Raw genomic sequence first — 23,192 nt, 5'->3', positions numbered from 1 at the left:
AAATTCATTATTCTTTTAACTCAAACCACTTGAAATATTTACCCAAAATTCCTACATTGTCAAGTTCTGCAACAGATTTAAGTTCAAGCAAAACAAAGTCTCTTCTCAAAAACTTCCTTGTAGCAGGACCTCTGGATTAAGATAGCAGTGGGTTTAAACTCTATCATGAATAACTGTACTATTTAGTCTTTCTAAAATTCAGTTTCTTTTTGTGAAAATCTGGTGTATACTATTACACCTATTATATAATTAAGTGAAATAATTAATGTGAAATATGTGGCACACAGAAAATACTTGATATTATTGTTGTTATCATTTTAAAAATAACGTCTCCTACAGTGAAGTTCTATTTGTATTATATTAGAAAAAAGTTTTTGATGACCGGTCTTTATATTGAACTTACGGCAATTTGCTGATCACTTTCACTCACTATTGCTCTAACAACATGAGAAATCGCTAAGACACTTGCATTGATAAATTAAACCTGCAAGTCAGGAGTAGAGGAAGGTGAAAGGTAATACACACTAAAATACACTTAGTTCCCAACACAGCAACTAACTAGCTGTATGGCCTGGTCAAGTCAGTTTTCTCGTCTGTAAAATAAAAGTCCAAATGCATGATCAATATCCTTTCCATTTTTTAACTCAAGGTACAGTGTTTTTTTTTATTTCTAAATACACACTATAGTGAAACACAGACTATAAACAGCAGTTTTATCTCAATCAAGCTTATTCAAAGAAACAAAACACATTGCCATAATCTTTTAAACAAAACAACAGTCTTTACAGGGTGGGGTAAAATAGGTTTATAGTTGTTCATATGGAAAATAATACAATAATAAATAACGATACAAGAATAAACTCTGGGTTTCAAAAACTCAAAACTGTAAACCTACTTTTGCCCCTCCCTGTATATGCAACACCTTACATACAATGTAAAATACAAAATGAGAATTAAATAAAATTGTTTAAGGAAGAAATGGACATTTAAAAATTTTTTTTCTACTTTGGCACTTTTTTCATGAAATATATAAACACAATATAAAATCCAGGCTAAAATACTCACTGATTACAAACCACTATTTGTTTTTAACAGGGAGCCTGGGTTTCACTGTTTAATATGAGCATCTACCGTTGAGCATATATACACTTGCCAGGACCTGTGCTAAGCACTTCATACTCATTAGTTTACCTAACCCTCACAAAGACACCTAGGAAGTAATATCTGCCATTATTTAACAGACAAGAAAGCTGAGTATCCCAGGTTTCACTACCTTCCTTACAGCCACTGCAGGGGGGTGTGCACGCTAGAACACTATATCAGTCTGCAAGGCTCCTACACATATTATTACACAGTTCACTGTATATCTCTCTCCCAAATGAGTTCCACGCATATTAGCATACACAGCCCTACAAAGTCATAAAAAGATTAAAAAATCAAAAACTTTAAAAGACTAAACAAAAATGACATCCATAGAAAAGAGAATGAATGTGCTCATCAAAGAAAGGAACCCACCTTCATGACCTATGACAGATCTGGAAGCTGTCTGAAAACTAACAATTCCCGCCACGTTGTCATTGGCCAGAATGTTCACTGTCACAGTGTCGGAGCTGGGCAGGATTCTACTTCCACCTTCAGTGTACACCAAACTAACAACGATGCTCTCGTCATCTTCTGGTTCAGAATCATCTAAAATGGCTAAAATGGCTATCTTTTTGGTTTCACCTATAAAGAAAAAAATTAATGGGAATTAGAAGCAAAGTAGCAAAATCACCAACCAACATCACAAGGAATTGACAAAGGCTCAGAATCACTTTGATTTTAAAAAGTTAAGTAAAAATATGTAAGTGAATTATAATAATAGTTTAATTTTAATATGAGGAATATTAGCGCCACTATAAGGAAACATGTTATTTCATCTTTTCATATATAAAACACTGTAAAAGTTTGTTACTATAGACAGATTGTGGAAAAGGACATTTTGAATCATGGAAAATTAAAGAGTCAGATTATTTCAAAGAATCACAGTTTCCTTCCTGGTCTTTACCCTGGAACAGTGATTTTCAACTAGTGTGCTACAGTACACTAGTGTGGCCCAAGAATTTTTTAAATGTACAATACTTGACTCTTTAGCTAGGGGCACTGACCTCTTTTCCTTTAGATTGTCAAAAAAATAACAGCCAACACAACAACCAAGCATTGTGAATGAATTAAAATTACATCTACCTTTGTTTGTCAGATGGGCAAAAAATACATTTTTTGGTGTGGAACAGAATTTTATAATTCATTTATGTCAGATAGAGAAGGTGGAAAATCACTGGCCTAGAACAACAGCCTAGCTAGGGAAAGAGCTTCTAAAGCCCCTTCTTTAGAAAGAGCACCCTCTGATAGCGGAATCTCATTCCCATTCTGGCATTATTGTAAATAATATTCATGAGGTACTCATGGCAATACCTCCCTGAAAGGAAGCTTAGGCACAAGTGGCCAAAATGGGAAACAACTGGCAAATTCTGAGCGAACCAGCCTGAATGAAATGAAATGATTCTTTGGGTAACTGGATAAGATGACAGCAACAGATACCAGTTTCCAGGATGTAGGCCAATGAAGGAAGGAGGCGGAAGAGCATCTCCAAGGCTGAGTGACAGTGACAGGGCTAATCTATCTACTTTTCCATTCGGTCTAGGACCCCAGTAGTCCATAGGGCACCCCCTACTCATACCCCTGAACCCAACAATGCTTCTGCTCTTTAGCCTATACTTTCTCCCATCTAAGTCTTTGCCACTTTCTGCAAAGAAGATGAAACAGTGAGAAAAGAAAAGGCAGTAAAAGGAGAAAAGGGATACGAATGCATGCTCTTCCCTCTCGTGCCCCTGGTGCAGGTCCTCAGTTCACAGCACCAAAACCTGCTCAAAAGACTACAGATTATTTATGAATCTAGGTTAGCTATGCAGTCCATTTTATGTGGTGCTGGAGTTACAATTCAAAGTAATACTAATTCATATAATGCTATTACTTTATATGAAAACTTGGAAGTTACTAAAGCCACTGGAATATCTAACTTTAAATTTTCATTTTCATACCCTCCTCATTAGATTTTCATGATTTCCTGTGAAATAAGGAGAAAAGTTACCAATTACCAACCTGCACCCTCCTGCTCCATCAGGCATGTCATATTCCATTATTCCCTAAGTCATTTAATAGAAAATAACCATTATAGGAGACTTGATTTGGGGTGGTGAACACACAATACAATATACAAATGATGTATTATAGAATTGTACACTTGAAATCTATATAATTTTATTAACCAATGTCACCCCAATAAATGCAATAAGTTTTTTAAAAGTAATGTTTTATACTATTTTAAAAATTTACTCTAAATCATATGCTGATTGTTTCAAAAAGTATATGATAGCCTTGGCTGGTTAGCTCAGTTGGTTAGTGTCATCCCAATAGAACAAGGCTGTAGGTTTGACCCCTGGTCAGGGCACATACAAGAATCAACTAATACATGTATAAATTAAGTGAAATTGATATTTCTCTCTCCCTTCCTCTCTCTAACATCAATAAAAATAAATAAAATTTTCAAAAAGTATACAATAGTATGCATCATGACCCCCAATTACTGTTTCCAAAAAGTTAAACAATAAAAAGTGCAGTGAACTGCTCTAAACATTTAATTGTGAATGTTTATTTCCTTCATTTTTCTGTATACAGTGATGTTTTTATGAGTACTCATCATTTTTTATTGACTTTATTAGGATGGCACTAGTTAACATAATTATACAGGTTTCAGGTGCCAAATTCTGTAACACATCTCTGTACACGGTATTGTGTTCACCACTCCTCCTCAGTCAAGTCTTCGTCCTTCACCATTTCTGTGTCCATAGCCTCTCCCTCCTCCTCCCAACAATCAGCACACCGCTGTCTGTGTCTGAGTTTCTTCCTTTGTCCTTTTCTGCTCTAGCCCTCCACCTCCCTCACCCAGTCCCCGTTCCCTCACAGCTGTCAGCATGTATGAGTCTGTCTCTATTTTGTTAGTTTACTTTGTTCATTAGATTCCATATATGAGTAAAATCATATGATACCTGTTTCTGACTAGTTTCACACCACTTTTTCAATCAGAAAAACACTGTATTAAAAAAACCGTATGGAATCTTCAATTGCCCAAATCAGGATTTAAACATTGATCTCAGAAAAATACATTTTCAAATGTTTACAAACTATTTTAAACATAAAAACTTTTCAAATTTTTCAATAATAGATGATTCAAACAGCCTTGAAAATGAATCAGTGAATCTGACCCTAATTCTAATTTATTGTCCAAGTTACCAATAATTATATTGCTCATGAAAATTTACAATAATGATCCCATCCAAGTCTAAGAATAATATCAAATTGATCTGTCACTTGGCCTAATTATAAATGAAGTCACCAAACTTCATACTATTTATACTTATAAATTACTTTCATTGAAGATTTATCGTGATACGTCTAAGGCATAATCAAGTCTCCCAGTTAATACTCATTTAGAGCAAACAGTACTTCTTAGCCACATCCTTCATTGTATATATATAGCTCATTCTTATAATTTCCCTTACAAAATTAGAGCTTTCCTTAGACTTGCCTCTTTGTTTACTTACCTATATCACATATAAAAGGATAAAATTCACACTCCCTAAAACCTGTTTGTGTTTAATAAATAAGTGGACAGATAGGATGTAGGGCCATGTCAGTCTACATAGATGTCAACCATTAACTTCTATTTTTTCAAAATCATACTGCACTTTTACATATCAGCAAGAATGTATATAGTAAGAACTCTTATGAACATAATCATAAAAATAGAATATGATGACTTTTCCAAGATGAACTAAAATCCATTTAGAACCTTCACTCACCTTCAGCAAAAGTCAGAATGTCTCCAGAACCTATAAAATCTAAACCTTCAGTAGCGGTTCCATCAACAACACGCCATTCGACTGTCACCTGACCTAAGCTGCCCCCTGTCCTGTGGATCAGCAGCTCCACTGTGGTTTGAGGCTGCTCCTGGACCTCAACATATAAGCCATCTTCTGAGGTATTGGGGCTAATACTGAAGATCACAAACACTCCAAAGGCATCACCATTTAATGCTATGACAACAGTAGAAGTATTTGGCTGTCCTATGGTTGGCTGGTTTTCAAAACTGGCTGTAATGTTCATGAGATGAACTTCAAGGAGAGAAATTAGGAGACTCTCATCCATCTCAGGGAAATCATCTGGAAGAATAGAAACTGTGAGATTCGCAAATTCATCACCTTCCAGCATTATGGCCCACTGCCTTGTGACAGGCTCATAGTCACTACCAGCCACAGCCTGACTGCTAAAAAGAGATGCTACCCTTGTCAGGTTTTTCCTGTAGGTCCAGAAGTCTGAGTGGTTACCAGCTGGACTGATCCACGATGTCATCCAAAAACACTGGGGGCCCTCAGAAGCACTGAAAAATGAAAATGCTGAGCACGCGTGTTCTCTGAGGCACAAAGTGGCACAAGTGTACTGGGGTTCCCCCACGGCAGAGACATTCACCCAAGTTCTCCAAAGCGACTCAGGCACCCCTTGAATTGGCGACTCATAGTAGGACAGTAAATCTTGACCTTCCTCAACTGCAACAGCCACTACATCAATATCGGAAGTACCGTAGACCAACAAGAGCTGCCCAAAGCGCCCTCCGCTAAAATGGGGAGTGACAATTGAAAGACAGGTTAAACATTCAAAGCAATCTGTGGATTACATATAGAGAAGAGATACGCTAATTACAGCTGTCACTAGTTCAGTGTATAATGTAAAACACAACCACATTTCTTATTACATTTGTCTTTCAACATTTTAATTTCTCATGTATGTAAATCTTGGTAGTTTTCAATCAATACTTTATTTTTACCAAGCTATGAAAATATCTTGCAATATATGTAAATCATATCCATTTTAAAGTTATCAAACAGAAATAGAAAATTAGCTTTCATTACTAGATGTTACTGGAACAAATTAACAATGATAATAGCATGAGTATATTTTGCGGAAATAAAATTGTTTGCCACAAAGTCCCCAAACCCTGTATTTTCTATTTCTAAAGGATTTCAGTGAACTGTATACTGCCTCACAAAGGAAATACAGAAAAAGTAGAACCTGAAAATTAACCACTTTAGCATATGAATATTCTTTAATTTAGAAGTTAATTGTATCTAAATTTTAATGCGAGTCACAGATTAAAGTAACAAGTTTCTGGAGTTAGAAAGCCCAATGATGTATAATCCATTTCACTAATAATAGATATGATAAATATAATGAGCTCTTTATATTAATAGGTATAAATCATTTAACTAAATAATAATTTACATTATATAAAAAACAATCAAACCTAAATTATTTAAATAAACAAAAGTGACTCTCCCACCACCCCACAATTCCCATTACCCCCACAGATGCAAGCAGCCATCTCATATACCTTCTCCTGACAGTTATGTTAGCACAGGAACTTCTCTCCAGAGGCTCTTGCACTCGATAAACCGACTGAACAAACGCTACTGTACCATAAGGATTGTCATTGGCAGGGATAATGATATTTGCCATTCGATCTAACCCAATAGTACCTCCACCAGAGGCATCAGTTAGTTGCACTTGTATAACCTAAAAATACAGTGAAAACATCCTTAACAGAATCCCAGTTCTGAAATCAGAATAAGAGTGATGCAGGGGGAAAAAAATTAAACATTTTCATACAAGTATAAGAACAAAATGTATTATGACTCAAAAAAATTCTCCCATTACAGTTACAAACCCCAATATGTAACAGAATAATCTATCATAAACTTTAAATAATAGAGCACGATTATACATTCAAAAATAGGCTATTTAAGTCCTTAATATTATAATATTGTGAATCAAATTTAAGATCCTAGTTTGTTTACCACTTCAATAAAATATTTTTATGTCCTATATCATTTTTTTGTATTTAGGGAAAATACTGCATATGTTTTATGAAGTTAATATATTATGCTTTATTCCCCACGTTCTCTTAAATAGTAGTACGCTGACAAAATTTAAAACCTAAAGTTAGAGAAAAGGAAAGAGAAATGTTTCACAGGTATTAACTAGCATCTAATATTTTAGAAGTATATAATGATATAATTAGCATTCAAATGAAATTTTATGAATTTCACTTCTATGAAAGTTTCTATGAAAAAAGTAAACGCTATTAAGTATAATTTTATGAGATCTAGGCTTTAATAATACTTGAATTTTATGCAATACAACTATCTTCAGCCAATATATGTTATTGATACATCAACTTTTCCACTGAGACTCTATTTATATTTGCTACCTTGCTAATTCTTCATGAAAAATAAGTATCAGGCAGCTATCAAGTGTGGTATTTGTCACATAGCAAATTCTCAAAAGTTCAAGAATAAATGAATGAATGAGTGAAAAATCAAAATCTAATTTAAGACTGGCCCATCTTCAAGGCCAAAGTAAATACAGATATAAATAAATAATTTATATAAAACAATATAACAAAAATTATGATAGATGTGTATGTATTTAATCATGTAACAAAATGTTGAAACTACAATTGTATAAAAAAATCTTATACTAGTAAACTGGTATGTGTACAAGAACTGTATCTTAAATATTCTTGTTTCTATAAGAATCATTTTCACACTTCCATAATTTGAACATTCTTGCAAAAATAATTATTTGACATCCTCTATAAATGTCACAATAGCCATCTGTTCTAGTCACTATAAGACAAGGCATGATTTAGTGTCATTCTATTCTAGCCATTCCTCTCACCTCTTCAATCTCCGGAACGTCGTCAGCCAGGACCTCTAACAACAAGGTTTGAATGGTTTCCCCAGGGGCAAAGGTCACATTACCTGAGACAACTCGCAGGTCACCAGTAGCAAGCTGTCCATTAATGGTGGCAACCCACTGAACAGTAACATTGCCGAGTGTCCCAGAATTTCGAATTATTGGCAGGTTTACCTTCACTGAGTTAAACTCAGGTTCCTCGACAATAAATTTAGTAATCTGAAAACCTGAGGGGCAGAGCAGAGTTAACTTCAGATACAAAATGAAACGGAGACAACACAGATCTAACCCACTGCCATCCTACATCACTTCTCTTTTCCCCGTCAGTAACCTAAGGAAATAAACCCCATTACATCAGAGTAACATGCTGTGGTACAAAGTGCTCAGGCCTGTCAAATGTCTACATTATTTTTCAGCAGGATAGAAGCAGAAATCACAAATGCAAGTGCCCACATCGGTCGGGCATATACTAGTCATGAGCGCAGCGGGCCTCGAGAGTTCTGTGGCTAACTGCAAAGTGCAGCCTAGTCCAAAGGGACAGCTGCTAGCAGTTCCCATGACTGATGCTATACAGAAGAGGGTGAGCTAGCCAGCTTTCCTACTAAACGAGATAGCCCACATATCCACATTTTTGTATAAATTTCTGTAAACAAAGAATTGTCTAAGGTTCACAAAACATTTAGGAGCCAGATATGACTTAAAATCCTAAAAGATTGTGACTTTCATATTTATGTAAGGTTGATTTTTTTAATAACTGTTAACCATGGCCAGTTAGTATACACAGACGCTGTATATATCAGTAATCACACGTTAAAAAGAAAACAGGATTAAGTCAATACTGTGTCTCTAAAAATAAAGAAATGTATGCTCTATGAAGACAAATAAAAAAAAAGATACAAACTAATCTGGTTACCAAATAATCCATAGGGGTCATCAGAGGCCTCAATAATAATGATTGCCTCTGTTAACGCCCCTAGTCTGGCTCCTCCTGTTGTTTCATTCAGTAGTTGCACAAGAAAAGATTCTTCCAGCTCTGGGTAAATGTCATTAATGATATATATTGGCACAGCTTTACTGGTTTCCCCTTCTAGCAAGACTACATCTGAGGAAGCTATACTATAATCTTCACCTACAGAGACAAAAAGCAAAATGTTAAGAAATTCCAAAATACAGTAAACATGCCATATACTAGAAATTCCAAAATACAGTAAACACGCTATATACTAGGAAACACTATGATGTATCAAATTTTATGGATATACTTGCAAAGGCATTTTTGAGAATACTTACTACATTTATTCTAAACAAGACTTTTTACCTCTCTTGCTAAAAAACAATTGTGTTTGATATCACAATACAATGAAAAATCCTTCCTAACGGTATTCGAGTTCATTCACTGATTTTTAGAAGTATGTATACATCATTTGTTCTATTGGCCATATACATATATATGATACACAGGTATAGATATGGATACAGATACAGACACAGAGTCATTCATTTCCACAGGATTGCCCCTTATCTACAAAAGAAAAAAATGTGTACAATATTTTTAAAACAAAGAACAACTCACTCCCTGGGGAGATAAACTATACTGTTGCCCAGCTATGGGCATGTCAGCTTCATGAATGTTATAGCTGGAAACTATGGACCTTTCTACACACTGGATTAAAAGCTGCTACTACAATGCTGTTCAGGTGGCTTTGTTTCTGGCTCAACAGTGGCTGGGGAAAGGAGAGAGGTTTCCTGTGGAGCCTAAGGGCAAACTTCCTAGAATACTGATTACCCCGTTTGTGAATGCGTAAGATCCCCCAAAGCAGCATTCCACTAGGTTGCTACCCAAGCATATGCACAAATGCACACAGAGACACACTTAGGGACAATGTGAGCCTGGGTTATTATCTTTTCAAGCAAGTCTCATAGCCAGATAATTTATTTCAAAAGGTCAAGCCTGTTATCACAGCCACTCACACTCATGTTTCTCTCAGTGCACACTAGAAAGATGCTAACGGAATTGCTCTAAGGCAAATCTCCCTGCAGGGGTCCCCAAACTTTTTACACAGAGGGCCAGTTCACTGTCCCTCAGACGGTTGGAGGGCCGCCACATACAGTGCTCCTCTCACTGACCTCCAATGAAAGAGGTGCCCCTTCCAGAAGTGCGGCGGGGGCCCAATAAATGGCCTCAGGGGGCCTCATGTGGCCAGCGGGCCGTAGTTTGGGGATGCCTGCTCTAGGGGCTATAACAGTACCACCAAAGAGGGCAGTTCTCAGATTTGCATGACAATAAAATCATTTTTATTATACATAAAATAATTATAATGTTAACCATTGTCTCTTCCATGTTCTTCGTAAAATAAGCAAGATAAATGGGTCAAAAAACAAACTATTGCTAAGTACTGCTATCAGACGGCCGCAGTATTCAGCCATTTTACCCTGCACTCCTCAATATAATTTCATATGAGTCCCTTAAACTAACAAAATAGAAACAGACATGTAAACATGGAGAACAGACTGACAGCTGTCTGAGGGGATACAAGTTGGAGGGTTGGGTGAAAATGATAAAGGAATTAAGCAAAGAAACACACGTATACACACACACAGTGTGGTGACTGCAGGAGGGAAGGTGGGGGGGGGGGACAAAGGCTGGGGGCTAAATGGTGGTAAAGGAGACTTGACGTGGAGGTCAACACGCAATGCAGTATACAGAAAATCCAGCACAGACATGCACCTGAAACCCGTGTGATTTTATTAAGCAATGTCACGCCAATAAATTCAATTAAAAATTTTAAAAAGGAAAAAAAGAGCTAAAAGTTACACACAAAGAAACATAATAATGCTTTCCTTAGTTTACTTTTCATTGGTTTGTGCCTATTTTGGTCATTACAGCTTTTAAATTAATATACAATTCACCAACAGTTTTCACAAATTCTATAAAATCAGTGCCATAAATAATGCTAAAAGCCCTGGGTTTGTGTCTTACAAAAGATAAAAGACTTGTTGTTTTCTGGCTGAATTTTCCTGCTACATCTTTGAGAAGCTTTGTTATCAAGGATAATATTTCCCCTCGAGCACTTTACTGCTCTTAGATGTCATTTCTCACCAGCTATTGCAGTTATTGGCACAGCTTTAAACTTCACAGAAACATCTGCAAATGCTCCTCCTGTTCTAGTCACATTGATAATGGGTCCCACATGATTCTCTGCCACTCGAACAACCGGTGCTGAGAGCTGGAGAGTTCCAAAGGCATCGTCATTGGCAACGATAATTAGATGAGCAATAGTTTCCACCTTAGGCCCAAGGCGTGGAGAATTTGAAACTGAAAGAAGAAAAGCAAATATATCAAAATTGTAAGAACTGGCCAAAAATCATTAAACTTCAAGCAGTATTTCATCAATCAAATGGGATCACCATTTATTGTTTTCTATTATTTATATTTTACAATACTCATTACTATACATATATCAGCACTAATCTAGATATTGGGATAAAAATAAATTAAATAGAAAGTCCCTACCCTTATAGGTTTATATTCTATTGAGATTTTTAATTATAGAATCCTTAGCAAAGAAATAGTTAACCTACAGGGTTATTCTAATAAGTATTGGAAATCTGTCAAAAGGCAAAAAAGGATTCGAGTATAATAAATCATTGCTTTGCATAATATTACAGATAATGATGAACCTACAGAATTATGATCTTCTAATTAGCTACCAGCGTGCCATAAAATTTTTTAAAAACAACATTTTAGTTACAAAATTGAATAGGAAAGTAATTTAGCTCCTTGCTCTCAAAGACAAGCTGAAGCAAATCATCAAACTCTAATTAAATGACTGCCTCAGTGCTTCAGCCTCGTCCTTCACAAACCTGCCTCCGCCTGCCCTTCTTCGTCAGCAGGCACTCCACTCACTCAGCGGGAAAGAGCCTCACTGTACCTCAACACTGCCAGGAGAGTATGTGCAGCACTTTAGGTTCTCTTCGTACTTCACTGATTTTCAAGAGAGCAAAGCTTATTTCAAAGGCATTTAGGACCTTCAAAGGCATTTAGGACCTCCCCCTCATTTATTTTCTAGGTTCAATTCCAACCAAAACCCTTGCCAAAAAAATCATAAGTAGTAAACTTTTAATACAAATAAAGCATCAGAAAAGTCTTATGAGAAGTAAAAAATTTTCAGTTCATATTTACTTTTATTTTTGTATTCTTTCTAGAGTTCATATTTAGTGTATTTCTAACAATGACAGTATTTGAAAATATATGATAATGAATAAAAGTTAACATTTTCAGCTAATTTAACCTAAATCAAGTAATAATTTCATTTAATTTCAACATATAGGCCCCAGTCATGCTAAGTTATAAAGTTACAACTATAAATTAATATAATTAAATTCAACTAAATTAGAAAAAAATGGCAGAACTGTGGCAGCAGATGACAGGTTTTTTTTAAATTAATTTTAATGGGGTGACATTGATAAATCAGGGTACATAGGCTCAGAGAAAACATCTCTAGGTTATTTTGACATTTGATTATGCTGCATTCCCATCACCCAAAGTCTAATTGTCTTCAGTCACCTTCTAACTGGTTTTCTTTGTGCCCCACCCCTCCCCCAACCCCTTCCCTCTCCTCCCCCCACCCCGTAACCCCCACACTCTTGTCCATGTCTCTGAGTCTCATGTTTACGTCCCACCTTTGTAAGGAATCATATAGTTCTTAGTTTTTTCTGATTTACTTATTTTGCTCAGTATAATGTTATCAAGGTCCATCCATGTTGTTGTAAATGATCTGATGTCATCACTTCTTATGGCTGAGTAGTATTCCATAGTATATATGTACCAAAGCTTTTTAATCCACTCGTCCACTGACGGACACTTGGGCTGTTTCCAGATTCGCTATTGTGAGCAAGGCTGCCATAAACATGGGGGTGCATTTCTTCTTTTCAAACAGTGCTATCGTGTTCTTGGGGTATATTCCTTAAAGTGGTATAGCTGGGTCAAAAGGCAGTTCGATTTTTAATTTTTTGAGGAATCTCCATACTGTTTTCCACAGTGGCTGCACCAGTCTGCATTCCCATTAGCAGTGCAGGAGGGTTCCCTTTTCTCCACATCCTCGCCAGCACTTACTCTGTGTTGTTTTGTTAATGAGCGCCATTCTGACTGGTATGAGATGATATCTCATTGTGGTTTTAATTTGTATTTCTCTAATGATTAGTGATGTTGAACATTTTTTCATAAGCCTATTGGCCATCTGTATGTCCTCTTTGGAGAAGTGTCTATTCATTTCTTTCACCCATTTTTGGATTGGATTGTTTGTCTTCCCAGTATTGAGCTTTACAAGTTCATTATAAATTTTGGTTATTAATCCCTTATCAGACGTATTGTCAAATATGTTCTCCCATTGTGTAGTTTGTCTTTTTATTCTGTTCTTATTGTCTTTAGCTGCCCAAAAGCTTTCTGGTTTGATATGGTCCCATTTGTTTATCCTGTCTTTTATTTCACTTGCCCGTGGAGATAAATCGGCAAATATATTGCTCTGAGAGATGTCAGAGAGCTTACTGCCTATGTTTTCTTCTAAGATGCTTATGGTTTTATGGCTTACATTTAAGTCTTTTATCCATTTTGAGTTTATTTGAGATGACAGTTTTTGAGTGTACACTATTTGCCCAGTGTTGTTCTAAGCCAGGGGAAGTCAACCTTTTTATACCTACCGCCCACTTTTGTATCTCTGTTAGTAAAATTTTCTAACGCCCACCGGTTCCACAGTAATGGTGATTTATAAAGTAGGGAAGTAACTTTACTTTATAAAATTTATAAAGCAGAGTTACAGCAAGTTAAAGCATATAATAATAATTACTTACCAAGTACCTTATGTCGGATTTTCACTAAGTTTGGCAGAATAAATCTTTATAAAACAACTTACTATAGTTAAATCTATATCTATCTTTTTATTTATACTTTGGTTGCTCCGCTACCGCCCACCATGAAAGCAGAACGCCCACTCGTGGGCGGTAGGAACCAGGTTGACTACCACTGTTCTAAGCACTTTTCTTACATCAAGTCATTTAATACCCATGCTATCTCTACGTGATCAGAAAATTTATAGATGAGGAATCAGAGCCACAAAGATGTTGAGGAAGTCACCTAAATTATTATCTGACTGTGTGCCCAGTAGACACAGTCAAAAGCCATTCAGTAAGAGTTTGTCAAATCTCTTATATACAATTCCTCATCAAACATCTCCTAAAAATTGATTATACTTGAAGTAAAGTAAGAGATCCTACCAGGTTTCAACACTGATTTTGCCTATTAAAATCTGAATCAATAACACAGATTTGCATTTAATTATTCTCTAATTATTCTACTTATAGCTTATGCCTATCGTGAACTGTCCCAAGTATGCTGCATGGTTCCAGGGACATATCAAGCATAAAATACATGTCACTTGCTTCTCCCATCCCATAGCACATTGATACTCTACATATATCACTTTATTAATAACTGTTCACATGTATTGCATGCTTATCATGTACCAGACATTGTATTAATTTTTACAAATATTATATTTAAACCCTATCATACTACTGTATTATACATAAGAAAACTGAGGTTAAAGAAACTATTATGTCCAAGTTTATTACCATACACTGGAACATAAATTATCTGATAGCAATGCTCACAGCTCCTAGTCGCTGGTATATGTAATAATCCCACCTACTTTTATTTCTACCTCACTCAAAACACCGTGCATTCCTTGAAAACTAGACTGTATCATATAATTCTTACTTAAAAGACTAATTATTGAATTTTAATTCAATTTGCTATTTTAACTGATTCTAAATCTTGCTGAGAAAGAATGAAGTATTGCGTGAGAATTTTAACCTTCACTGTTCTCTGAAAATTTAATGTAAGCAGTTATCATATAAAGTAAATTTCCTTGTATATAAACCTGAACTGCAATTACTGACACTGTGGGCAAGAATGTTGCTTACTAAGTATATCTATCAACATGTAAGAAGGTAAAGAAATTTACTGGTAAGAAATCTTAATCTATGTGGCAGAACATAGTCAATATGGAGATCTTGGAATCTTACTCTTTGGACTACAAAATTCCAGTTCTCTTAAAAAAGGTTTTGCTTGTTTTTTAATAAATATTCTCCTAAAACTGACATTAAATTGACCTTAAAATAATAACAGCAATCTTTCTTTCTATACTACTTCCCTTATTCTAGGAAATCTAGACTCCTTTCATCTTTCTCAAGTTTTATGTCCACTTAGAAAGATGTAACTAATGAACACAGTAACCGCTTTAACTCCACCAGCTGAAGCCTGGCTCTTCACCCAAACCACCCAACTCTCTCTACAAAGCCACCAAGACACAACCCCGGGAAGAGTGGCTTATACTTTCTAATAGAAGCTGTTGTATCAGAGACTGTGTCCAATGTGGTCAGTCCTCATTCCTCATTCTTACCCCTCAAACATTGTCTTCCTTTCAACTCTCACTATGACCCACCCATTTGCAGGATTTCCTAGTGCTCCACAACCCTGTCACTCTGCTCTCATGTAGTTGCAAGATCCACAATCTCTCCACTAATACAAAGAGCCTCTACTGTTTAAGAAATCTTCAAGAGTGAATCAGGATGACAGGTTCAGGCTCTTGCTCCCAGGACTATCCTTGGAATCCCCAGACTGATTTCAAATGTTCTAGAAGTCACAATATATAGTACAATAGTACTAGACGGAAGCCAGTTACACTTAATTACACACGCACACTTCCAAAAAATTTAGTCTTGAACGTAACAAACTTTTTAAACATGATTTCATGTTTTGAAGTGTCCCACTTCCATTTACCTCATAGGAAAACGTTTGCAAGATTAGACTTTCAAATTTAGAACTTACTATTTTTATAGAATTTTCTACTATATCAAATTCTTAATTTAAGGTTTTAGAATTCTTACTGCTAATAATAATAATAACACACTAATGGTAACTTACTTGGGCGATTCTGTACTTCCTCTATTAGAGTAGAGTTGAGTAGTTCAATAAACACAGACTCTGACCTCTCTGGTTCTTCATCATCCAAAACTGAAATAGTTATTGTGACCTCACTCTGATTGGCTCTGAAAAGAGCAAATCCAGAAGCTGGTATGTAGTCCTTTCCTTGAGTTGCTCTGGCTAAATTAGGTGGAAAATTAGGTGGAAAATAAGGTGGTTTTTCCATATCATCCACGGTTGCATATGTGACTATCACTTTTCCCATGAGGCCTTTTAACCTTATTATTGACAACGTAATGTTCTGAGTTGCTTCCTCAACTTCAATAGGTCTATTTTTCTCAGAAAAGATGAAGACCCCATAAGGATCATCACTAGCCAAAACTATTAATGTGGCATTCGTATGAACGCCCAAAGATCCACTGGAAACACTGAGGATCAACACAGAGAATGCCTTATCCAGTTCTGGATCTTCATCAGGCAATATTTCCACAGTAATGTTGGCACTTTTTTGCCCAATTTCAAATGTGACGTTGCCAGAGGTGAAAGCGAGATCATCGTTAGGATCAGAGTCTATGCTCCAGAGCAAAGTCACTCGAGACAGAGCTCCATGACTTCTCATAACCTATAAAATATTGAATATTAACATGTATTAAAAAGAGACATTAAAACCACTGACTTAGAGGTTTGTAAACACAGAATGTTAGCAGAATATTAAACTTTTATTTTATATAGGCTGTTCTGAAAAATATAAGATTCTTGGGCCCTGGCCAGTTGGCTCAGTGGTAGGGCGTCAGCCTGGTGTGCGGGAGTCCTGGGTTCGATCCCTGGCCAGGGCATATAGGAGAAATGCCCATCTGCTTCTCCACCCCTCCCCCTCTCCTTCCTCTTTGTCTCTCTCTTCCTCTCCTGCAGCCAAGGCTCCATTGGCCCAGGCGCTGAGGATGGCTCTGTGGCTTCTGCCTCAGGTGCTAGAATGGCTCTGGTTGCAAAAGAGCGACGCCACAGATGGGCAGAGCATTGCCCCCTGGTGGGCATGCTGGGTGGATCCTGGTCAGGTGCATGCAGGAGTCTGTCTGACTGCCTCCCAGTTTCCAACTTCAGGAAAATAAAATATATATATATATATATATATATATATATATATATGCAATAAAGCAAATGTAATTAAAATGATTACATTTAAGCATATTCATTAAAACTTTTACAAATACTGCAAAAATAGTATATGCATTATTGTAAAAAAAAGTAGATGGGTAATATTTTTTTATAAAAAACTAGTCATAAAAACTCATGTTTAAAAACAAATTATAATATTTCTTTTATCTTCAATATAACATGAAAAACAAACTCACCAAACATATCTGACCTAAGATTACATAAAATACTTCTAAAAAGAAAAAAATATCTTTTGGTCAATGTGTTAAAAATAATAGAAAGCTTTAAAAATGTTCAAATAAGTTACAACTAAAAGTAATTTTTCTTTATATATAAAAATGTTTCAAAATAAAATTTGAGATAAAAATTTTATGAAACTTCATCCTCTCCCACAATCCTTTTTTATTTTATTTCTTGAGTCATCAGTCATCCTTGCTAAAGCTGTTCAATTTACTACATACCAGTTTAATGAAGATCTGCCATAAGAGTACAGGAGGAATATATTTTGAGTGAACTTTCTTCATTATTTGTATACAATTGAGGAAGCTGAGCAAACTTCTAGCTCCTGAATGAAGTATTAACAATAGAAAACTATGTACTAAACTCCTACTAGAACAACGCAGAGTAGCCACACACATACACACTATACAAGAGTTGTTATTAATGCTGTTCACAAACATTTTTTATTTTATTTTCCTCTGGGAGAGAGAAAAGACAGAATTGTGCTTCTCTACCTGCTAACATTAGCATGGTCATGTGACCTGCTTTGACAAAGAACAGTAAGTGGAAATGCTGTGAATTACTTCCAGAAAGAAGTTGTGAGAGCCAATATGTAGTTCTCCACATCCACAGTTCCCTCTTCTTAAAGACAGAGGCATCTGTTTGATGAAGCCTCTGTAATCCTCAGTCCCTAAATGATTGATGATTGCCAACTTAAGTTGGACACATAACACAAGTGACTCTTGAGGTTTTGGAGAAGTTTGCTGCCACAGTCTATCTGCATTAATACAAAAGTCTATGTGATACAGCTCCATTACATTCCTTAAGGAGTCAAGACTCATTAGAGACTCAGACTCATAAGAGAAATTTGAATGCAAAACTAAATACAAAGACAAATGCTAAACCACTGTTTAATGGTCAATTTGTGTTGTTTGTGCCGCTAGCCTCATTCTCCTCCACTTAAACAGAAAAAAACTGGCATAAAGTACACCTTCATTAATACAGTAAAAGTTTTAAAAGAACAGAGTATGTCTAGGACTGGAGAAAAAAATGTACTCACGTTGAATGTAACAGTGCTATACCCATCTTCTGGTTCAGTTCCGTTGACAAAGAGTGACTCGGGGCTAAATTCAAATATACCATGAGCATGGTCAGAGGCCTCAATTGTCACTAGAATTTGGGATGCCACACCTAGACTGGCTGCATGAATAATTTCTACAAACAGTAAGAAAATGTTAATCAGTAATTTACAAATTAAAGGAAAAAGCAAGGAACAAGCTTTTGAAGAGTTGTACCATTCACTGAGTACCTTTCATTTATTTTAGAAAGAAAGGCAGACACAAATCGTTGCCAAACTCTCGGCTTCAGCCCTGGCTGTCATGCTTTTATGACCTTTCTCTCTTTTGGCACCAATATTACACACAAGTTGTGCACAAGCATTTGTAGGTGAATAAGAAAAACTTTATTTTCTTTTTCTTCGCTGTGAAAGAGAACATTCTTCTACACAAAGTATATGAAGAACATCGCCCACAACCTTTACTGTCCTCGGAAGAACACGAGCCAAATGACTCTTACCTGTAGGAAAAATAGTTTTCCTATGATTTTCATCAATCTGACTGAAACCATTCTTGGTTTCCAAATGTGTGTTAATTTTAGGCCTATTTTTTCATATTATAATAATCTAGACCGATCTTTCCTGGTCCCAAATAGTCCAATCCTACAACTAAAAAGGTATCAAGATCTAAAGAAGTATTTAATTCTTTTTCTGAGAAGTACGTTCAACTTTTATGTTATATTAATGGATGCAGGGAAAAAAACCCAAAAGGAGTAGAGTACTTTCATACAGAGGTAACATGACGCACTGAGGGAAAGTAGGAATGAGAGGGGTAGAAATATGAACTCTGACACTAAAATAGAAAAGCTGACACTGCAAAAAAGAAGCATTCACTTGAGGATTATAAAGAGTTCTCCCCTGAGAAACAAGTACTCTATGTATTTTCTAATATAAAAAAAATATTTGAGGGAAAAAAGCTGATTCATATTTGTACATAATCCTACTTCAAAAAGATCATTTTTTCAACATTTCCTCCCATTAATTAGTAACTTATCCTCCCCATTTATTTTCTTCTTAAAATTTTTTCCCATTTGTTTTTTAAGAGAATTTATTGGGGTGACACTGGTTAACAATCACAGGTTTCAGGTGCCTGATTCTACAACACATCTCTGTACACCGTATTGTGCGTTCACCTCCCCAAGTCAAGTGTTTACCCATCACCATTACACCTCCTGTGCCCTCCTCCCAATTTGTTTTGATTAAATGCTTCATATAAAGACTCATGGTTCTTTTTGAAAAAAAAAAATCAAAGAGATTCATATAATATGAAAATATAATGTCCCAATTCTCTTTCAAAGTATTCAAAACTATTTAAGATGCTTTTCAATAATCACTTTTAAATGATGTTAAAGCAAAATTGTTACTACAATTAGAATCAGAAAACTGCAGCAGGCTAATATAGAGAAGAGTCTGAAAGGACAGAAAGGACCTGCACATAGTAGGTATCAATAATTATTTAGCATTGTTGTCTCTAAACAGAAAAATTAAAATGTAGAACAATACAGGGCCTTGGGACAGCTGCTTACCATAGTTGTGAAAAGCTGGAAGGAAGAATTCCATGTTCCCATCACCACTACCACTGCCATCAACCCTATAGAGTTCAGCAGTCACTTCACAAGGAAAACACAGAGACACAACCCACACAACACACATGACACAATGAGAAAATTGAGAGCTCTTAAAACATATCCAGTAAAGAGGGCAATGCAGTAATATTCACCTAATGTTATGCATTCTTCCACACAAAAAAAATAGATTCTTTTAAGTGGTAAAAGTATAAATTAGTTCAGCCACCAATTTACAAAAACATCATTCATTGCTTCATGAAATATTCTCTGTAAATTGTAACTGGTTTTTGCCTGACCAGGAGGTGGTGCAGTGGATAGAGTGTCGGACTGGGATGTGGAGGACCCAGGTTCAAGACCCCGAGGTCGCCAGCTTGAGCGCGGGCTCATCTGGTTTGAGCAAAGCTCACCAGCTTGGACCCAAGGTCGCTGGCTCGAGCAATGGGTCACTCGGTCTGCTAAAGGCCCACAGTGAAGACACATATGAGAAAGCAATCAATGAACTAAAGTGCCACAATGAAAAACTAATGATTGATGCTTCTCATCTCTCTTTCTGTCTGTCTGTCCCTATCTATTCCTCTGACACTCTTTGTCTCCGTAAAAAAAAAACAAAAAACTGTAACTAATTTTTCCCATTTCTGCTAATTTAATTTTAAATTTTCACTTACAGTAAAATAAGTTGTGTTTAACATTTTAAATTTTTTTAATATATTTTTTATTTATTCATTTTAGGGGGGGAGGAGAGAGAGAGAGAAGGAGGGAGGAGCAGGAAGCATCAACTCTCATATGTGACTTGACCGGGCAAGCCCAGGGTTTCGAAACAGCGACCTCAGTGTTCCAGGTCGACGCTTTATCCACTGTGCCACACAGGTCAGGCCAACATTTTAAATATTTTTAAAATATTTGTTTGCGTGGCTAAGCATACTCTTAGACCTATATATAGTACCTATGACAGCTACCTTACCACTCACAACAACCAATTAAAAATTAGGGAAATGCATCAAACATTTCCCTCCAGCCACACACTCAAATTCCCACCATAATTACTATTCTCAGACCTGATCACCTTTTTTCACCTGACACTGTGGAAAGAACCTGGTAAGCAGTCGAAAACTCTGCTTCAGCCCTGGCTGTGAGAGACACCAGCTGCAAAACCTCCAGTAGATCCCTAAGCCTCTTGGTACCTCACCTTTCTCACCTAAAAAAGGTGCTACCTTTTATAGATTTGATCGAATAAATAATATTGTAAAAAATAATAATAACAAAGTACCTTGGCAATATACAAGGACTATAATTAAGAGGAAGTACTCTTATCTTTACTTCCAATACACTTTATCCCTCAACCATTATTTTACCAAATGCTTGCAAACAATGAAGACAGGAAGGGCAGCGACAGCAGCAGTAGAAATGAAAGAGGAGGAGACGCAAGGCTACATCCATACCCTAGTGGCACCCTTGACTGGCACGCTAGCTTAAGATCTGCCCTGTTCTGTTCTCCTCAATAGGACTGGAATATACCAGGCATGAGAGCTGATGGCACCCAAAACCTGAAAATGTCTTAGAAACTTAAGAAGCAAAACATAGAGCAGGAATCAGTTTCTCTGCCACTAGTGCTTACTAGGAAACTGCAAGACTGGTTTTCAGATGAGTATTCATGCCTAATTAATATGCAGCAATGTGTATTATGTGTATTTATAATAGGGATATAAGAAATTTTTACACAAAATCATAAGTATCACTATAATTACAAATATCATTTCTGAAGAATATTTGATGTCCCTTATTAATCAATATTATAAAATGATCACTAATTTATTCTCAATTAAATATGAATACTTAACTATAAGTGATACAAAAAACAACTTTCCAAATAACTTATAGTGACCTTTAATTAATAAATTACTGTCACGAAACTAATGATTTGGAGACCTGAGGATTTGTCTGTAGAGGACAAGCAAAGCTGGTATTATTACAGGCCACCTGCCAAACAGGTCATCCAGTGTGTTTTTACTGTTTTATGCAGTTAACCAAACTGCAGCGCTAGTTAATCATTTCCCTGGCTTGCCCACCATTCTTTTCACTGGGCTTTGAGAATGCCGGGAAGGGAACTTTGAAAAAATTTTGCATAATTAACCCAAAGTCTCACTACATACTAACAGTTAATCTTATTATTTCTTTCCTATGCAATCTCTCCCTTTGGATGACTTATATAGTACTATAATTTACTTCATTAAACATGAAGATAGTAATAAGATAATAATGCCAAGTTATGTAATGGAAGAGACTGATAAATACCATAACAGCTCTTGATTTTTTACATTTACATAGGTAATGTAGTGCACATCACATATACTCTGTAACACCCCAGAACACCTGATAACCAAACACATTAATACTTCTGCAAACAAACATATAGTTAGTCCAAGTAGGATAAAAAAAAGATCATAAATAGCTTCTCTTTCATACAGATGAGTTTTGCTACAAAATAAACTTTGACTCCAAAAATCTTTAATTATCAGAGATTTCTGAACATCAGAACAGATTTTGTTGATAATCACCTCATAGTAGATTACCTAAAAAGACTAGTTTTTACTTGTGTTAAACCAGGAGATAGCTCTAAAAGAGCTATCGTGAAAAATATTTTTAAATCAAAAGAAGAGAGGTGATTTTAGGGGCACTGACTATGTCTGACAATTATAATTTGGTGATTTGTACAATTACACTATTTCATTCTAAAAGCACATCTAATTTAGGAAAAGACCAATGAATAATAAAAGGGGAAATAACACCACAGTAAATGGCATCCTTATATAAACATTAGAGACATTAACTCAGAATATACCAAACCTCACAGCAAGTATATGTCAATAAAACTGAGTTTAATATTAATTTCTAAAACTAGTATTATAAATTTATGTAAAAAGATAGAAACTGGCCTGACCAGGCGGTGGCGCAGTGAATAGAGCATCGGACTGGGATGCGGAAGGACCCAGGTTCAAGACCCCGAGGTCGCCAGCTTGAGTGCAGGCTCATCTGGTTTGAGCAAAAGCTCACCAGCTTGGACCCAAGGTCGCTGGCTTGAGCAAGGGGTTACTCAGTCCGCTGAAGGCCCGTGGTCAAGGCACATATGAGAAAGCAATCAATGAATAACTAAGGTGTCGCAATGCACAACAAAAAACTAATGATTGATGCTTCTCATCTCTCCGTTCCTGTCTATCTGTCCCTGTCTATCCCTCTCTCTGACTCTCCCTGTCTCTGTAAAAAAAAAAAAAAAAAAAAAAGATGGAAACTGTCTTTTTACCCT

The 23,192-nt window shown here is 36.1% G+C and overlaps 1 protein-coding gene across 1 annotated transcript in view; it reads right to left on the bottom strand.

Annotated features, from left to right (window-relative positions):
• Positions 1-23,192, bottom strand: part of ADGRV1 (adhesion G protein-coupled receptor V1) — a 697,985-nt gene that overhangs the window by 550,987 nt on the left and 123,806 nt on the right. Inside the window, exons 26-34 of the mRNA XM_066381830.1 lie at positions 19,850-19,933; positions 18,270-18,424; positions 15,836-16,457; positions 10,952-11,167; positions 8,765-8,980; positions 7,834-8,078; positions 6,488-6,669; positions 4,902-5,713; positions 1,516-1,725 (exon numbers count right to left, since the gene is read on the bottom strand). Coding sequence (XP_066237927.1) covers positions 1,516-1,725; positions 4,902-5,713; positions 6,488-6,669; positions 7,834-8,078; positions 8,765-8,980; positions 10,952-11,167; positions 15,836-16,457; positions 18,270-18,424; positions 19,850-19,933 — 2,742 coding nt within the window. The remainder of the gene's footprint in view (positions 1-1,515; positions 1,726-4,901; positions 5,714-6,487; positions 6,670-7,833; positions 8,079-8,764; positions 8,981-10,951; positions 11,168-15,835; positions 16,458-18,269; positions 18,425-19,849; positions 19,934-23,192) is intronic.

This window comes from Saccopteryx leptura, chromosome 4 (genome assembly GCF_036850995.1).
Source record: "Saccopteryx leptura isolate mSacLep1 chromosome 4, mSacLep1_pri_phased_curated, whole genome shotgun sequence".
NCBI lineage: Eukaryota > Metazoa > Chordata > Mammalia > Chiroptera > Emballonuridae > Saccopteryx > Saccopteryx leptura.
The sequence above is the reverse complement of the archived record's forward strand: the minus strand, read 5'-3'. Positions and strand labels throughout refer to the sequence as shown.